At 29.9% G+C, this 18519-nt stretch overlaps 1 protein-coding gene across 3 annotated transcripts; it reads right to left on the bottom strand.

The window, feature by feature from the left end:
• Nucleotides 1–7161: 7161 nt before the first annotated feature.
• On the bottom strand, nt 7162–17666 carry LOC114121873 (ubiquitin carboxyl-terminal hydrolase 10). Of its 3 annotated transcripts, XM_027984359.2 has the most exons (11): nt 17177–17666; nt 12919–13156; nt 11522–12841; nt 11235–11448; nt 10936–11164; nt 10796–10879; nt 10554–10718; nt 10258–10486; nt 9731–9790; nt 8454–8698; nt 7162–8344 (listed from the first exon to the last, which is right to left on the bottom strand). In XM_027984359.2, exons 1-10 carry the CDS (start codon nt 17195–17197, stop codon nt 8478–8480), a joined length of 2781 nt encoding a protein of 926 aa, XP_027840160.2. In that variant the 5' UTR covers nt 17198–17666; the 3' UTR covers nt 7162–8344; nt 8454–8477. The 3 variants fall into 3 exon arrangements, with proteins under 3 accessions (XP_027840160.2, XP_027840159.2, XP_027840161.2); XM_027984358.2 differs by having other exon boundaries at nt 7162–8698; nt 17177–17665; XM_027984360.2 differs by having other exon boundaries at nt 7162–8698; nt 11522–12823; nt 17177–17664.
• Between the last annotated feature and the right edge of the window lie 853 nt (nt 17667–18519).

Here is an 18519-nt window from a genome sequence, read left to right as displayed (position 1 = left end):
ATAATATGTTAAAATAACTTCTCCAAGCAGCCAATTATTTAGCTATAACTTTAAATATAGAAGTGATTGAATTAAATTAACAAATAATGATATACTATATATTATATTTTGCAATCTATATTAGTTATTTAATCACAAATCCTCCACCGAGTCCACCGACACGGATATTAACGATATCACAGAACAATTTCCTCAACTATTTATAGACTTATAGTAATAAATTATAATTAATTAATAATAATCAAAAAAAAAACAAAGCAATATCAGTCATCACATTTGATTCCAGATTCACAGCGGGTCGTCTCACATAAAACGAAGATTTAATCAAAACATTTTGATTATTAAAACTATTATTATACACAACTAGGGGTAGTCTAACTAGGAATACAGTTGATATTTCTATACACCACTAGACTATATCCAGGTTATCCACATGTCAGTGGCGTAACTGAGGGCCAGCAGACCCCGCGTTGCGGGGGGGCCCATGGTAATTTGGGGCCTTTGGTTATAGGGTTATAGGTATTTGAATTCTTTGATATAACAATATGTTAGGGGCCCATTCTTAACATTTTTATTTTTGCGGGGGAGCCCAAGTATTTTAGTTACGCCACTGCCACATGTGTTGTTTCCGTCTTACATACATGATTCGTACAACATACTGCAAATTTTCGTTCAGCGAAATCAATTTTAAACTGTTAAGACATCTTATAGGCATTTATTGATATTTTAATTTTTAAGTGAGCATTTTGGAGTTTAAATATTTTACCTATAACTCACTTAAAAATTAAAACATCCATAAAAGGGTATGAGATGCCCTATAGATAATATTATTAGGTACCTTAAAGTTTGATAGTAGATCGATTTACTCTATTTTTAAAGCTAACGGCATAAAATTAATTTCGCTGAACGAAAATTTGCCATGTTACATGTATAAAATATGTAAGACGGAGACAACACTGAACACGCACGCGAGTGTGGTGTCCTCTTAAGACTGGGGTTATACACGGCGATATTCGCTGCGAAATTCGTTGAGCGGATTTCGCAGCGAATATCGTTCTGTCCGGCTATACGCAACGAATTCCGTCACGCGGTTTTATGGATTGTGCGATTTTGAAAAAAAATCGTCGCCCCCCAACGAATATCGCGGCGATTTAATTCGCAGCGAAATCGTATAGCCTGCATGGTTTAAACATAAAGGTTTTCGACGACAACGAAATTCGTCGTGTATAGCTCCAGCCTAACAAAAAAGTAATAACCCAACGGCCAACACCAGCTATCAATATATCACCCAACAAAATCAAAATTACCTACTTATTCCAAATACCCCATAAATAATAAAAGAAATAATGAGCCTCCATAGAAAAAGCATACTAACATAAACAGTCACGCAGAGCTGAAATTATTACGCGAGCAAAACATATATGATATAGGTACCTATTTATAAACATATACAATTTCCTAAAAAGTACTCTTGAACATCTTAACGAATTTCGAACAATAATATATACCTATTAAGTCAAGCCCGGATTAAGGAGGGGAGGGCACGTCCCCGGGGCCTACGTAAAGGGCCCATAGTGTCGTTGTCTTAAAATATTTTTAACTTTTTAAGTACATTTTATAGTACCTACCTACAAAAATATTTTTATTATTTTCTTGTTTGAACTAACGGACGATTGGGCCCGTTAAAAAGCTAGAAAAAAAACTTTTACATAAAAAATATTTCATTTTCTTTGTAAATATGTAGTTTAATAAAAAAAATATGTTTTTTATCTTCATTAATATTTATCATACTTAAATAAAAATGTTAAATTTGTTTTATTATATACTTTTATAATTTTAAATAATTGTTTTCATTGATGGGGGCCCACAAGTCACAACCATCATGTATTAGTTCCTGGGCCCCTGAAGGTCTTAATCCGAGTTAGTACTAAGTTCTACTGTAACTCGGAGCATGATTTTTTTTTTTTTATTGTTTAAATAAAATATATTACTTTATTTAAGTTAATATCATAATAATCTATATTTTATTCTACATTTTATACAACTAATGTTTTTCAAATTTTTATTAAATAATTATTGACAAAAATGATATAATATTATTTGTATATATTATATTGTTATTATGGAACACATTTTATAGGTGAGTTTATATTTTAAATAATTTTATGTGTCGACGTGTCGTACATAAAGACTTAAAGTATTAATAGTGTTGTAATAAATAATAATACCTATTATTGTTATTATCAAACTTTTTGTTTTGGCCTAAGAGTGAAGGGTACGTTTTTGGTCGAAAATGAATACGCCCAGCGTTCATACTGCACATCGTGTTTGTTTTATGGAAGTGAAAAAAAAATTTTCGCTTACTGGCTTACGTATATTATATACATATAGTAATATCATACATAACAAATACTATCATAACTCATAAGTAATAAAAACCAATATAAAATATAAATAATAACTATGATAATAATTAATTAATAGCAATTAGGTATATTATCAAAATGTAGTATTTGGCGGCATAACGCAACGGTAATGACTAATGACTAATGAGTAATGAACTAATGACTATGGTTTTTGTTAAACTGTTTTTTATTCTTTTGATCTCTTGATATTCATAGATAAATATTTATTTATTATTAATATTTTAGTCATAATTTCTAATAATTTCGGAAAATTGATACGTCATCAGCTCCTAGACATTATTCTAATCATATTAATTATTATGAACAGCAGTACTGCACATGTTATATACAAGTATACATGCGACTGCACGTTAAATCAAGTTTTGGCTGTCTGAAGAATATATATTAATATATTATTTACCTAGACCAGTAGTGACGTACGCAAAAAAAAATTTTGGGGGATGTTTTTGAAAATCAGTTATCAGTTAAATTTTTTTTTTAATTCTTTTGTTTCCATCACGTCAATGCACAATAAGTATAATTTTATTTTGTTTATAAATCCTGTTTAAGTATTTTTTTCTTATTCAAATTATATAAATTATTTTAATTTGTTAGTATTACATTTTTATTACAAAAATCAAATATTTCGGGGGGTGTTTGAACACTCAAAACACCCCACTGTGTACGTCCCTGACCTAGACACAAACAATGAAACAATAATAATGAATATATAAATTTCAGAATTTTCTATAATTACAAGTACTTACCTATATTATTTCCAAGGTAACTTTACTGCAATAAATCATTAAACATTCATTTATTGTTCTCAATAATTATTCACCACAAGTTATTGATTTTATTATTATATTGATGAATATTTATTATAAAAATTAAGAATTATAAACGTAAATTATGTTTTTAAAAGAGTAGCCTTAGACGTACCGAAACTTTTCGATTTGCAGAATTAGAGTATAAGTACCTGTAATTTACAGAACTTCTTGAGTCTAATAATATAATACAGGATTATTTTATAATTGTCGCTCTTTACTCACGTCCAGGTCCAATCCCCTAAAAATTAACTAATAAAAAAAATAAATAATTATGTAGATTATTAATTAATTTATATTTTTCCGTAATAGCGTATTATTACGATGTATGATCTTAACTAGATTTAAAAAACCTTCATTTTTGTTTTATAATATTTTATAATTATAAAGTAATCCATGTCAACTTGTATAATGAAGTGTCTGATATAAGCAAAAATCTTAGGTATATAATATGTATTATTATCGTTATAATTATATACATAATACTATAATAGTGATATATTGACACCAATTTAGATTATTTAATTATTAACATAATTTTCTGTAGAGAGTCTTAATCGGCTTAATCACTAGCACGAAGTTAGGAATAGATGAAATAGATCTAATGCAAACGTGTAAAAAGCCAAGTCTCCAAATAGACACCGGTTAAATAAGGACAATTTTTCAATCACGAACACAAACGTATACTTGTAGGGTAAATGTTCACCGCTTATTCGGGCCGCAAATCCGGATAATTGGGACATTTTCATCGAGTATATTAATAGATCAATAGTCCGACAATCGCGACCGACTCGCGTAAATGCGTAATCGATTATTAGATTTAATTTTATTAACATTTTATCTTATCGTATGTTCAAATCTGATGGGTGTACCAACCGATAATAGGTTAGGATTACACTATGCGTTTTGTCGGTTCCCGACCATCCGGAGCCGAACCGCAACACATTAAAATAAAATAGGTTTAGATAATAAAACGCGTTATCAGAGCGACAGAGCCAGACTAGATCGATTTGCAGAACCGTATAAAGCCGTCGGGACGCGACCGCAGCATGTTGCGGTCGCACCGACAAAACGCGATGTCGATTCGGTATGCGCTCTACAAATTTTGCCGTTCTTCACTCTCGATCTACGTTTGGTACGGGAATTTGGTGATGGTGGTAATAGATCAAACAGAAGAAGCAAGGAGTGTGCTACCGACTGGCAGGGCCTCGACTTGGGGGGGGGGTCTGATGGACCTCGAGTACAGGGGTCCGGCTACCTTGTCGGCTCATTGAAATTTATTTTTAATTTTTGAAATTTTTGTAGAAATACTTATTTTATATTAAATAATATTGTAAAATAACATTTTGTGAAATATATATAATTATAGTCATTGATTACGCTGAGCTCAAAACCTGCAAAATATAATTTTAACTTAAAAAGAAAAATATTCAATATAAATTAAAATATACTTGTTTTTTAATTGAGATAATATTGTAATAACAAAATAGAAAAGTCATTATTAATTTTGAAATGTTTACGAATCTTGATTTTTTATAATTTACTAGCTGACCCAACAGATGTTAACAATGAATATTGAATTTGAATTGGTATAATTAAAAAAAAAAAAAATGTTATAAATAGATGGTAAATTGTATTTTTGGAAATTTAATAAAGGGCAAAGACCCGGACAAACATTTAATACAGGAGCCCGAAATTGTATTTTATGCCGTTATTTTTATGTTATAGGTTTCTCACAATCGTAGGTTTTGTACAAGACGGTATATCACCACTCACCAGATGTAGAGCGCATACCAAACTAGCACCCAAAACGCAGTGTGATGATCCTAGCCTTAAATGTTATTTTTTATATGCGTGTATTTTGATAAATAGGTATTTAAGGTATATCATTGTAATAATAAAAATATAAAAATTAGTTTTTCCAATAGATTTATATCTTTGTTTTTTAAATTTCAAATTGGAACAACCGCTTTATTGGGACAAAATAACACGCAACCGTGTCCTAATAAAGCGGAATCGACTGTAATAGGAATTTGGAAACTTAAATTTTGATCCCCCAAAAGTACAAACTGGATCATTTTTCAAACAGAAAAATGGTATTAAATTTGAAAGTTTTGTAAGTATTTCTTATACTATAAAATGTTTTTAGATATACGCAAAAAAGAGATAATTTTAAAATTAATACTTCCTTTGCTCGTTTTAATAATAATTAGCTTATGAGAAGGGTATCTCTCAAAATATTATGTAAGCTTCTTAATTAGAATGTTTAAGTACATTTGGAATTTTGAAATATTTTCCCACTCTTATCAGTGTAAATCGTAAGGAATAGAAATGTCGCACCTTAAATAACCATCCACAATTTTTTTTAAATATACTTACCGATGTAGCGTAATTTTTGGATTTAATTATTTCACTTATCCCTATTAAATTATACGTCTATATTTTAACCTTAAGCTATTATGCTAGATATAGTTAATATTATAAACTATTACATATAGAAAATGAAGTACCCTTTTGCGGATTGTGACCTCGTGTTTGGAACCAACGGATACGTCAATGTTGTTAAATTTATCACCTAATGATATTGGAGAATGGATTAAAGATTAACAAGAAGATTTACTGGACATACTAAAAGCCAAACTAAAGTCAGTATATAATTATATCTTTTAGAATCGGATAAATAGATAATTGTATTAAATACCAACATTTTTATCGTTTACTGTGTGAAATGTCATTACTTTTATCATCGCAATGCAAGCGCGAATCCAGAAAATAAATACGAGGGAGAGAGAATCATGGATACAATTTTAGCCAGTCTGATTAAAGTACAGCTGTAGGTATAGTGTATAACAAAGTATTGAACGTTAAAACGGAGTTCTATAGCCAGCAGTTTTAAAATAAATAAATAAAATATGTTATTCAAAGCTAGGTTTATTATTTATTTTGTTGCCGGAAACAGATATACTAGAATTCACTGGTCTCTAGAGACGGTTGTCGCCACTTGGTTCTGCGTCTGCTGCAATGTGTTATAATATGGGATGATAATTTCATATAATTACAGTTTTTACATTGATAAATAACTTTAAAAATGAATGTTTTGTTATTATTTTATAGATGAAATATCTTTAGATAGCATTATAATGACCTAATCGTAAGACAAAACATGAGGATCAGAAGTCTTTAAAATTCACTCCTTACAAAATGCTAGAGAATTAAAGTCACGAATAAATTTTTCCAAATAAAAGTCTAATACCTAAAAGTATAGTAGTAGATAACAATTAACTAAATATAATTTTATTAAAGGTTTAATTGGTAGACAAGTGTACATACATTTAAGGCTATAAAGGAAGATATTCCACTGAGAGAATACAACTGACGGTTAAAACTTAGTATTTGATAGTTCTAATAAATAAATCGTAGCTAATTAAAGAAAGTATATTTAGTATCATACTAATATACTATCTTTAATCGTGAATATAATATATATATTATATTGTTTTTGTATCTTATTATATATTAACTAGTTAAGTATAAATATTGTCAATATATTTTACACTCAGGCCAGATTCAAAATAACCAAATACCAGTTCCAAACCATAATACATATAAAATCAATAATTTATATGATGTACAGTGTGGATTATGCAGGAAGATGTATAACATAGATGATACAATTTGCAGATGACGGATCTACATACCTGGTATTCAACAACAGTTTGCATAAAACAAAAAACAAAGAAGACACAATGTTCAGTAAAAAAATGATACAGAAGTTTACCAAGACCGACAATTAACTACATTTACAATGAAATTTTGTTGTTGACCTTAATGAGTTTTGAATGTTTTGATATTTAAATGTAATTTGAACTTGGTAAACTTCTACAAGAAAAAGTAGAATTTGTAATAAAAAATAATCAAAACAGTTGAAATGTTAACATAATAATTTATAAAGCATATATTTAATATTATGCTTACAATTTGTTATAAAAGTTGCAGTCGTGACTAAATAAAGTATAAATTATATAATTTAATGAGACATGTTTGGTTAGTTCTTATTCCCCTCAATAGTCCCAGTTTACATAATTTTAAGACACTTATATTTATTTTACAGATGACCATTGAGTTTGTGTGTAATTACAAAGTATAATATAATAATAATAATAATAATAATAAAAAAGAAACATAAATTAAACCCATTAAATAGTTTACAACTGTAATCAAGAGAAAAAAATATATAAATGAGTAGATCATTACAATCCTATTTTTGTAAATTCAAAACATCAGTTTCCAAAAATAATATATATAAACAACATGATAGTAATAAGCAAATAAAACAATTTGAACTATTAAAAATGGTTTTAGAAGCATATGAATAAAAAATAAAAGAAATGATGTATAAATATACAGACACACACACACACACATATTATTTATAATATATGTTGTATATAAAATAGGCCAATGATTTTTGAAAAATATATTCAACATTTCCATTGGGTTTCAGTATTCACTTAGATATTTTCATTATACACATTAATTTCTCTTTAATTATTAAAAAAATCAACCATGACTCAATAATCTCTAAGAAACTTTACATTACAATTAATTATTTATATACACAAACATAATTTAATACTTTACAAAGAAAAAATATATGTAATTAAAAAATTTATTTATATTAACAAATAATTGAGTTAATAAAAAATAGTAATTTTAGTCTCGTATCATTTATATTTATAATATGTTACAAACGCCTTGCACAAATAGGCAAAAACAACTATACTTCACTTAACCATTAACACATTGTCACGTTTTAAATACGCCTTAAAAAAAAAAAAAAAATGACAGTATTTTTTAAGAGAAAAACTAACAAAATTGTCATCAGACAATACAACTATTATTATTGTTATTTATATTTTAATAAATAATAATAATAATAATAATAATAATAATAAACATTTTTGTTTAAAGTAACCCTGTGTTAATATGATTCAACATAGAGAAAAAAAGAAAAAAACCCCCAATGTCCATGAAGGCCAACTAAGTATAAATATCTATCCATAAGAAATATTATGTATCTCACTAAGGGGTTTCATTTTGATAACTATACATCTAAAAAATAATAAATTAACATAAATTATAGTTATAAAAAAAAATTATATATATTTAAAAAATATTCTTGCAATTCGCACATGTGGCCCAAGCGTGGCAAAATACATACCAAAATGTCTGTAAAAATAACGAACTATCTGCCTTTATTATCAAATGCTGAGAGTGCAGCTATTGTGTCATTTCTTCTGTAGTACAGCAAATACGGCATACATGGAGGTTTTGGTTGACAAACTTCTTTGTCAGTGACAAAACGTACAGACGCATCATCAAACCGTAACCATCTACCGAGTGCCACATAGAACACATCAGCAAAGTAATGACCTTTGTTTGCTTCTTTACCATCATGATAAACAACTGCAAAAACGAATAAAAATATATGGTAATTTAATAAAAGAAATACGTAAAATATAGCAAGGTTTTATTATAAAATATTTCCATACAAGAAGCTAAAAATTTCTTCACCCACCCATTCCAAAAAACATCATTTAACAAACATTTATATAAAATGGGGGAAAACAGTTTAGTTAGTTATCATAATAAAAGATTAAAATAAAAATAAAAATTTCAGGAAAATTCCATAAAAACAAACTAACAAGGCTTTAGTTCTTAGAATTTAGTTAAGAATCTAATATACAGCATTTACGCATTAAAATCACTATTGTTTCAGTTATTTCTTTAGAAAAATTCACTAGTAGAAAAATTCCATACACACAAACTGAAGATAATATGCCCGCTCTTAGCACACCCTTATAACAAAATATAGTTATATGAGCCGGCTTAAATAAAACGGGGTTAAAAAAATAATTTGGCTGGAAATCTAACAAATAAATGTATAATGGCCACTGTTGTTTCAGCTTTTTCTTTAGAAAAATTCATAAGTAGAAAAGTTCCATACACACAAACTGAAGATAATATGCCCGTTCTTAGCACACCCTTATAACAAAATATAGTTATATGAGCCGGCTTAAATAAAACGGGGTTAAATAAATAATTTGGCTGGAAATCTAACAAATAAATGTATAATGGTCACTGTTTCAGCTTTTTCTTTAGAAAAATTCATAAGTAGAAAAGTTCCATACACACAAACTGAAGATAATATGCCCGCTCTTAGCACACCCATACAACAAAATGTAGTTATATGAGCCGGCTTAAATAAAACGGGGTTAAATAAATAATCTGGCTAGATTTCTAATATATTAATGTATATTGATCACTGTTTCAGCTATTACTTTAGAAAAATTCACAAGTAGAAAAATTCCATACACACAAACTGAAGATAATATGCCCGCTCTTAGCACACCCATACAACAAAATGTAGTTATATAGGCCGGCTTAAATAAAACGGGGCTAAGTGGTTGTGCAAAGCTACATTAAAAGAATGTTTACCTGCAAAGAGCTTATACTGCCTCGTCTTCATGTTGATCTTGGAATTTTTTGATATGAGCCCTGCAAGAAAAAAAAACAATTTAAATTCAACATCACTATAATGATTAAACATTACATGAAGATATAAACACTAATCATAATCCATAGATTTTTATTTTTAATTATAAAGTATATTAAAATTTGTGAAAGATTTTGTAATTTTCGTTATTCTGACCATATAATATTGTTGTTTAGCATAGATCAACTGTCAGAAAATAGTTTTAATTTACCACTTTTGCACACAAGTTAAGTATCAATATTTAACTAAAAATAGACTAAAAGTGGAAATATACATACTTCATATTATATTATTATTATATTATTTGTATGACACTAAACTAAGCCCTTGAATATAAGTTATCCAAATGCTACTCTAAAGAGTCAAATTTATGTACCCAAATTTCAAAAACAAATCGTATGAAATACATTCAGATCTGAAGCAAATAGAAAAATGGAATATTCTTAATTAACAAAAAATTAGCACTTACTAGGTTCAATTTTAAGATCAACTGAGAACTCGACGTTTTTCACAATTTTAGTCAGTTTTTGTTGCTTGTATTCAAAACATTTAAGATGCAATAACAAGACATAAGGTAGTTCATCAATAGTAACTTGCTGGTACGCATCTACCTCACGATTGGTTTTTGGACAAGTTAATCCTTCAAGCGTGTCTTTATTGACTAGCATGTCTAAAGCTTCTCTAACAGATTTTGCTTTCTACAGTTAAAATATAATGTATAAGTTGTAGTTATAATAATTATTTATTAATTTCACAATACTATACCTCAATGTCGAGTTTAAGTGTGAAGAAAGGTTCAATGTTTTCAGTCGGTTCATTTTCACTATTTTTTACCGTACGAGTACGTAGCTGTCCACGGAATATCTCAGACAACGGAGTTTTTTCCATAACTGTTCTCCTGGTTACCATTTTATGCTTACCATTAACTTCCTTAAAATGTAAATGTACATAAATATAAATATGTAAAAATGCACACTATTATTTATGAAGAAAATTACAGTACTAACCTTCCATTCGTTGTTATTATCAATATTATCAACTTCAGCTTGAGTCTCACCATTGCTTATGTTAGATTTACTCATTTTAATTAGCTGAAAATAGTATTTTTATTAACAAATGTATAGGTAGGTAAAAATATCTAGCTTACTTCAATCATTTCATCATTAATTCCATTAAGAAGATAACTCATAAATTCTTCTGCATCTTCTTGGCGGCCTTCTTCAAAAGCTGGTAATATCTTATAAACATAACTAGGTTCAAAGGCTGGACCAGTATCAGGCATTTCTTGAGTAGCAACTGATGTAGCTTGACGTTGCTGTTGTGTAGTCCTACCATTTTTAATGCTTAATTGTTGAAATTCTCCAATAAATTGAACCCTGATATTCAAAATTAAGTAATTATTTTTTATTTTGAAAAGTATTTATTATAATATTATGTACCACATACATGCTTTCTAATATTGGAGTTTGGGTTTTTTGTTGTCCTCGATTGTTCCTATTTTTGAGTTTAAATTGCACACTTCTCATGAGGTTGAAAAAAGGAGGGCATGTTAACAAAGCCTGTAGTGTGGCATTTATATAACAACGAGTGTTACGATTAGTTAGACCCCTAGGTTGTAGATGAGCAGTTTTATGATCCAAATTATAAACCGAAAGGAATTCTAAACAAAAATCAATAAATAAAATGATCTTTATATTAATATATAGTATAAATACAACAAAAAAGTAACTTACCACCTAATCTTTGTAAATGCAATGTATTATCATCAATATTAGAAATGGAGCTGTTGCTTGATGGTCTAGGTTTAACTGGTAATGTTTGTTTTTGGTTGTTATTGGTAATAAATACCGAAGTCCGAATTGTATTATCAGGTACAATTCTTGATGGCATAATTATAGATTCTGTATTTGTATTGGTAGTTGGTTGGCTACTACCATGTAATGTAAAAACTTTATCACTACTCGTACTAGTACATCCAGTAAATAGTCCTGCCCATGTTTTTGCAACAGGTTTTACAGGTTCAGTGTCTTGAACTTCAGGTAAAACAGGAGGGTTAGAAGGTAAAGAAGCCTGTTCTTGACTTAAAGGAGTTTCTTCTTTAAATTCTACAATAGGAGTAACATCTTCAGTTTTAGTTTCTTCTTTCTCAGGCTTTTGGATTTCTTGTATCACATCTGAAGGAATATTAGGGGCAGGTTCCTTCTTTTTTTTTGTTTTAATAGAAGGGGATTCTTTAATTTTTTCACAAGACTCAATCGGTGGAATTGACTCTACAGCAGTAGGCACTTCACTTACAATAACTAATCGTTCATCTTTTGTTTCTTCAGGTATGATTTCAATAACTTCCACATGGTCTGGTTGTACTTGTAACTCTTCTTCTTTATCTTGAGGTATTGATATTAATTCTGGGTCAACTGGAGACTCATTAACATTTTCTGGTACTTGAGGATAAATATTATGCACTGGTGGAATTTGATTAACATTAGGTTTGCATGATTCGACTAAAAGAGGTTGTTGTGGTACTTGACCAGCTGGTGGTGAATGGTACATAGGAGGACCTGGCTGTTGGTATGGATTGTATAAAGTAGGATGTGGATGAGTATACATAGGATATGTTGGATGTCCATGATGAGGTGGCAGGTATAATGGACTATTTTGAGGTGAATAATAATAATGTGGAGGAGGGACAGCAATATATGTTGGTGGTGTTTGGTAATTGGCCATTTCCATATTGTCTGGATGTCGATAGGCTATATCATTATTCCGTTTCACATTTGGCAGAGGAGGAATACCTTTCGGATTCCTGGAAATATTTGGCCTCCTAAGATTTGGGTCCATAGGGGGTTCTGGTCCGGGGTACATTGGTTGCTGATATGGCGACATTTGAGATGGTACATATCCATGTACTGGCGGAGGTACACTACCCATATATACTGGAGGATTTGGCACCATTTGATAAACTGGCGGAGGAGGGCCAGGAACAAAATTTCCACCATTTATCATAACAGGATTCTCAGGCTCTGCATCACCATTAACTGTAGAGTAACCACAGTCTATTATTAAGCGTTTTCAAACACTGTATTTCAAGTTAATAAAATGAAAAAAAAGTAAGAAAATATAGTTAACATACCATATTCATCTGCTGCTGTATTCCAATCAGAAATATGTGTAATGTTGCCTACTTCATTCATTAAACCTGGCGGAGGAAGTGCCTGAGGTTGAGTACCGCGAAAAGTCCATGGAAAATCAGGATGTTTGAATCCATCTTCTCCAGACACCCATGACTCGTTCCGAGCAGAATACAGCATATGCAGCAATCGACCACGTTCCATGTCATTGATGTCTGTGAAATCGAGGAACTCAAACTCCTAGAAATACAGAAAAAAAATTAGCATAGGAATTCAATCATAGCTATTCTACAAAAATAAGACATATATTTAGCTAATTATACCAAATACCCCCTTTGGTTAATAGATTAAACTTCTGAAATCATACTAGAATTTGTAATAAAATTAACTAGCAAACCACTTCAAATATTTTTATATCTTAAATGTTTAGAATTTCTTGCATATTGATAATATCAAAATGAATAAATATGTATTAAAAATGTAAATTAATCCCGAGGTTAATCCTTACCAAATAAATGTTACAACAAATTAAAATATGTACTAGAAAATTGTAAAACATAAATAAATTTAAAAACACAATTGTCAAAAATTGACACTTTTACACATATAAACTAGTTAGGTAGCTTAATTATTCTTCTACATTAAATTTTAATTTATTTTGTAAATAAACAATAATAATAATAATAATAATAATAGTAATAGAAATCAAAACAATTAAACCACGTGTTTTGCTATTTCAGTAAAATGTTATAGACACAACACATATCTATGACTATTTGTGTACAGTGAATTCACCTAACCTAACCAATAATACTCTTTAACAGCTGATATCGATTTGCCTATTTATCAGGTTAACTTTAAGACATTTAAACAATTAAAAAAATTGTCAATAATGAAGTTAGAATGCAAATTAACTCAAATAGGTACTATGAGCAATGAGCACAACAAAATTTAAACAATTTAGAGCATATTAAATTCATTTTATTTTATTTGTTGTCAAGAAGATACATCACATTGTTAGTCTTATAAATGTACAACATAGTAAAATCCATTACACGCGAACAAAATACATTTGGGCTTTAGTTCAAGTTAAACAACCAAATTTTCACATTAAAAAGATAATAACTTGTACAAATAGTAGATTTATACTTAACAGGAACTTTTGTTTCACATTAATAATATTAAAAATAATGTTGCATATCCAATGTTTTTCTTTTTAAAAATTTAAATTAAGAAATTTTGGTTACTTAAAGGTCCGTTTCCTATACATGCATCTTGACGCCTTAAGTTATGTTTTTTAATCCTAACCTAACCTTGATCTAGTACAGACATAGGTTTTTAAAATTATTTTCTAGAAATCTTCATCGTGATGCAATGTCAACTAATTTTGTTCTGCCCTAAGATGAAATGTGTTTCTTTTAAATGATTATTTATAAGTTCTGAAGGAGCACTATCAAAAATTTTCCCATTTAATTAAATTAAAATTATTAATATTAATATTTCATCTTCTGTTGAAGAAAAAAACAATTTTTCTTAACAATATTGGTTTTTGGACATACTACGAAATTTACTGATGCACCGCATCTAACCCAAGGAGAAAAACATCACATATTTTAAATTAAAAGTATCTAGTGACAATACATTAGACGCAACATGGAAAAAATATTTAGTAAATATTGTTTAATAGAATATTTAAAAATATAAATTTGGCTAACATAACCTAAGTTTAATGTTATTTTCATGATTATGATATATCATGATAAATGAAATATCAACTGTCAGAAAATTTTTCCATTATTAAATTATCAAAACGATAATACATAGTTGGATATCATTAGTATACCACATTTGTAACGCTGAATAGTTAAATTTTAATTACAAATAGCTGACTCAAACGTGGATAATATTAACTTACCTATTTAATTATAATATTTAAAATATAATACAAAGAATCTTTCATAACACTTTTTTTTTATATAATACCTATAATTTAAATAGTGAGTGTTGAAAGAATAAATGAATATAATACAATATAGGTATAATACAGTTATTATAAATTTACAAATATGTTTTTATAATTAATTACATGGAAAATAAACTGAAAAAAAAATGTATGTATTGTTCCAACTTATATAGTTTTCAATGAAAATATTGTAATCATAAAGTTAAAATTAACATATTAATATTAACATGATTGATATTTATAAGTACATGAATATTTCATGAAAAAACTACAAAATGATGGTTAAAACGAAGAGTTGAATATAGATTATATAAAATGTAACTATTATACCAATACTCAATATTTTGTTTAATAACCATTTAGAACATTCAACTTATTTAGTCTGATGGGCATAGGTTATTTTTATATTTATAAATATTTACATAAATAAATACAAATTAAATACATTTGTAGAAATAAGTTTAAAGATGATAAAATAAAAAACTTTGAATTTAAATACATAACCTAGCACACATTTTTACTTATATTCATAGAGATGACCAATATTTCTATAACTATACTACCAAAACCAAACTGACAAAAACTGGAATATTATTATAATTTGTTTTATTTTTATTATCGATAGGTACCAACATAATTAAATAATTTTTGCTTTGTTCTAAATAGTTCAAAAATTTAAAATGAGAAAATTGGTTTATGGTGTATTTACCCACATACCTATTATACTAGAAATCACAGTTTCATTGTTAACAACTTAATAATCAGGTATTTATGATTTAAAAGCTACTATCTAAGTATAGAAAATATATAAAGACGGGAATGCTTTACTGTATGTTTTTTAATTAAAAAATACTTAGAAGTAATTATAAATGTAGGTATACCTAATGTTATAATTTTTACAATATTTATGAGTATTATTTTTAACAATATTAGATAGCTTATATACAGTGTACCTATATTAATTGTACAACAAATATAAGTAAAAATGTAATAATAATAAATGTAATTTTCGCTATTCTGACCCTAACACATTTAGTGAAGGTCAACTGTCAGAAAATCTTCTACCTTTCTCAAATACCAAAACGATACCTAAGAAATAGTATAGCTTAGTTTACCACTTTTGTAACGCTTGTAGTAAATTTTTATTACTAAATGCTGACTCAAATGTGGATGAATATTTTATAGTATTATAGATAAATGTAGGAAGTCTTTTAGCTATCAACATTTTCGTAAACTAATTGCATAATATTGAGTAAAAATGAAATAAAAATGATTTAACTATATCCATAAATTTTGGTAATCATTATATATCGGCTAATTATATACATACAACAGACATTGTAACAAGTTTTACAATGATTTATAACATACTTATAAAAACATAACCTTAAAAACATTTCTACCGAATATTTATAGTTTAAAAATTGAATATTATAATGAAATTAGATTAACGTAAGTCTGAAACACGGATAATACAAAATTTACTAGTAGTAGATTACAGTATTTTTAATGCATGTACATATAAAATACCTACAGTTAAAATTAACTTTTATGACTATGAACAATAGCCATTGGTATGTAATTGATGGCCAATAGCCAATAAAAGTTGTGGCAAGTTGATATTAGAATTTAAAAAGTTATATTAAATATCAGAAGAAAACAATGTATAGGTAGAACTCGAGGATAGTGAGACAGTATACTTGTCAATTTTGAAGCTCGAGTTGCTATCCAACAAGCGTCAATAAGAGTTAAATCAGAGAATTAGATATTCAGTAGGATAATATATTGATGTGGAAGTCTATACACAAAGATTCGAAATAAAAGCAGTTTAGTAACCGATTTAAGGAGCTTTCAATACTAAATACTAATGATTCTTTCTGACTACCAATGCAACGAATACGTCATAACCTCAAAAAATAAAATAAATTCCGTAACGATTTACGTGAAATGTACCGGCCAGCAAGAGTAGATTATTCATCGATCACCTTTAACCCGCCGGTGACCATATGTTCTAGGCAATTCTCTGATGAAATTACCAATTACGGCTTACACCACGGCCATCACGATCGGCGTCGACCGCGATAGAAGCACCGTGGGGACTTTTGAACACTAAACGCATGCTTTGCCTACTCGACAGTCATGCGGCGGTGACAGCAATAGCTGATGAATCCGCCAACGTCGAGGGGTACCACGTGTTCTAGCCGGACATGTTAACACTCGTGTGGGGGGCAAAACGTCCACACAACGGTGTACACGATATGTACGGTGAAATAAATGCATTCAAAAGAACTATGTACCTGGGTCGAACTGTTGTCCATTGTCGTCGCCGCGTTGGTGATCGTGGCGGCGGTGGCGGAGGCGATGACGGCGGCGGCGGTGGTCCGTAACAGTGGTGTTCCACACTACCATTCCATGGTATCGTTTTTCACAATCTTTCGGCGGCGGAATCTTCGACGGCAACGACTTGCAGAGCGGCAAACGATACGTTACGACGCGAAACGTGAGCGCGCAACACGAGATGAGACATCGCAAGGAATACGAAGAAAATGATTGTGGCGTGTACGGTGTACGAACGCGAGCGGCAGACGGAAAGAGAGAGAGCAGTGTGCGGTATGCGTGCGACAGAGACCTTATAGGGTGGGAATGCAGTGGAGAAAAAATAAAAAAAAACTACACAATATATATATATAAATTGTACGTGTAAAGAGGCATATATGTGTGTGTGCGTAAATAGCAGTCCAATATACGCATATGACCGGTCGGTGTGTGTGTGCCCTTTTCGTTCGTTTGCTCGACACGGCATGCAGCGCTGTCCGTCACCGCCGCACACCGGTGCTACTCCCTCCAAGTAATTCACTCATTTAGCTGACAGTACGCGATATGCGATTGGTCCACAGATGCCGACCTTGGTATAGACCGACCAATTGGTGAAACCGTCACGGTGGTAGCCACGCAAAGATTGTCTTGGAGAAAAAAACAAACGCGTCGGCGACTGGGAAAGTGGGAAAGCGCCGGCCCGCGGCTCGCCAAATGCGTTTTCCAGTCGTACACTCGTTCATACTCGTTTTTCCTGATTCTTCCGTTCGTAAACACTCGTCAGCCGGTCGACCGGGAAACGTGTTTTACGTTTTCTGTTCCACGACCAAACGGCTACAGCTGTTGTTGTTCTGGCTGTTTTTTGAGGTTACGATTCTCTGGCATTCCGATTTCCGAATTCTATAACATGAAAATGTGCCGACTGGCGACTACTGAGTACTGATTGTACCGCAATGTTCCGCAACGCTTCCTCCTTCCTCGACTCATCGTTCGTAACCACGATCCACCTTCCTGGTTCCTATGTGGCTAAGTTCCAATCTTCATAATATTGATATTCTTATTCCTCTTTTTTATTATTTTTTTTAATATGTTTGTCACAAGGACGGTTTAAGATATACCTAGATAATATACATCTTAAATCGTGGTTACAAGACATGAAAACTCTCCATTAGAGGGAATTGTTTCATTAAAAATAAATTTATTATGTACAATAAATAATAATGGTCTTTTTCAATCATTGAGTCCGCGCTATTTATTCACGAGTACACTCAAAAACTCAATGTGTCTAATGTTTATAAGTGCACTACATTTATAAGAATTGTAT

The sequence above is a fragment of the Aphis gossypii genome, chromosome 2 (assembly GCF_020184175.1).
Source record: "Aphis gossypii isolate Hap1 chromosome 2, ASM2018417v2, whole genome shotgun sequence".
Taxonomy (NCBI): domain Eukaryota; kingdom Metazoa; phylum Arthropoda; class Insecta; order Hemiptera; family Aphididae; genus Aphis; species Aphis gossypii.
Note: the sequence above shows the minus strand (reverse complement) of the source record. Positions and strands in the feature narration are given on the sequence as shown.

Bases quoted from the DNA above. Each gene is read 5' to 3' on its own strand.
- LOC114121873 (XM_027984359.2), bottom strand. From the start codon at position 17,197: ATGGACAACAGTTCGACCCAG. The intron at 13,157-17,176 runs GTACATAGTTCT...CTGTATTTCTAG, and splicing joins TGGACAACAGTTCGACCCAG to GAGTTTGAGTTCCTCGATTT. The intron at 10,487-10,553 runs GTATAGTATTGT...TTTTAACTGTAG, and splicing joins CACTTAAACTCGACATTGAG to AAAGCAAAATCTGTTAGAGA.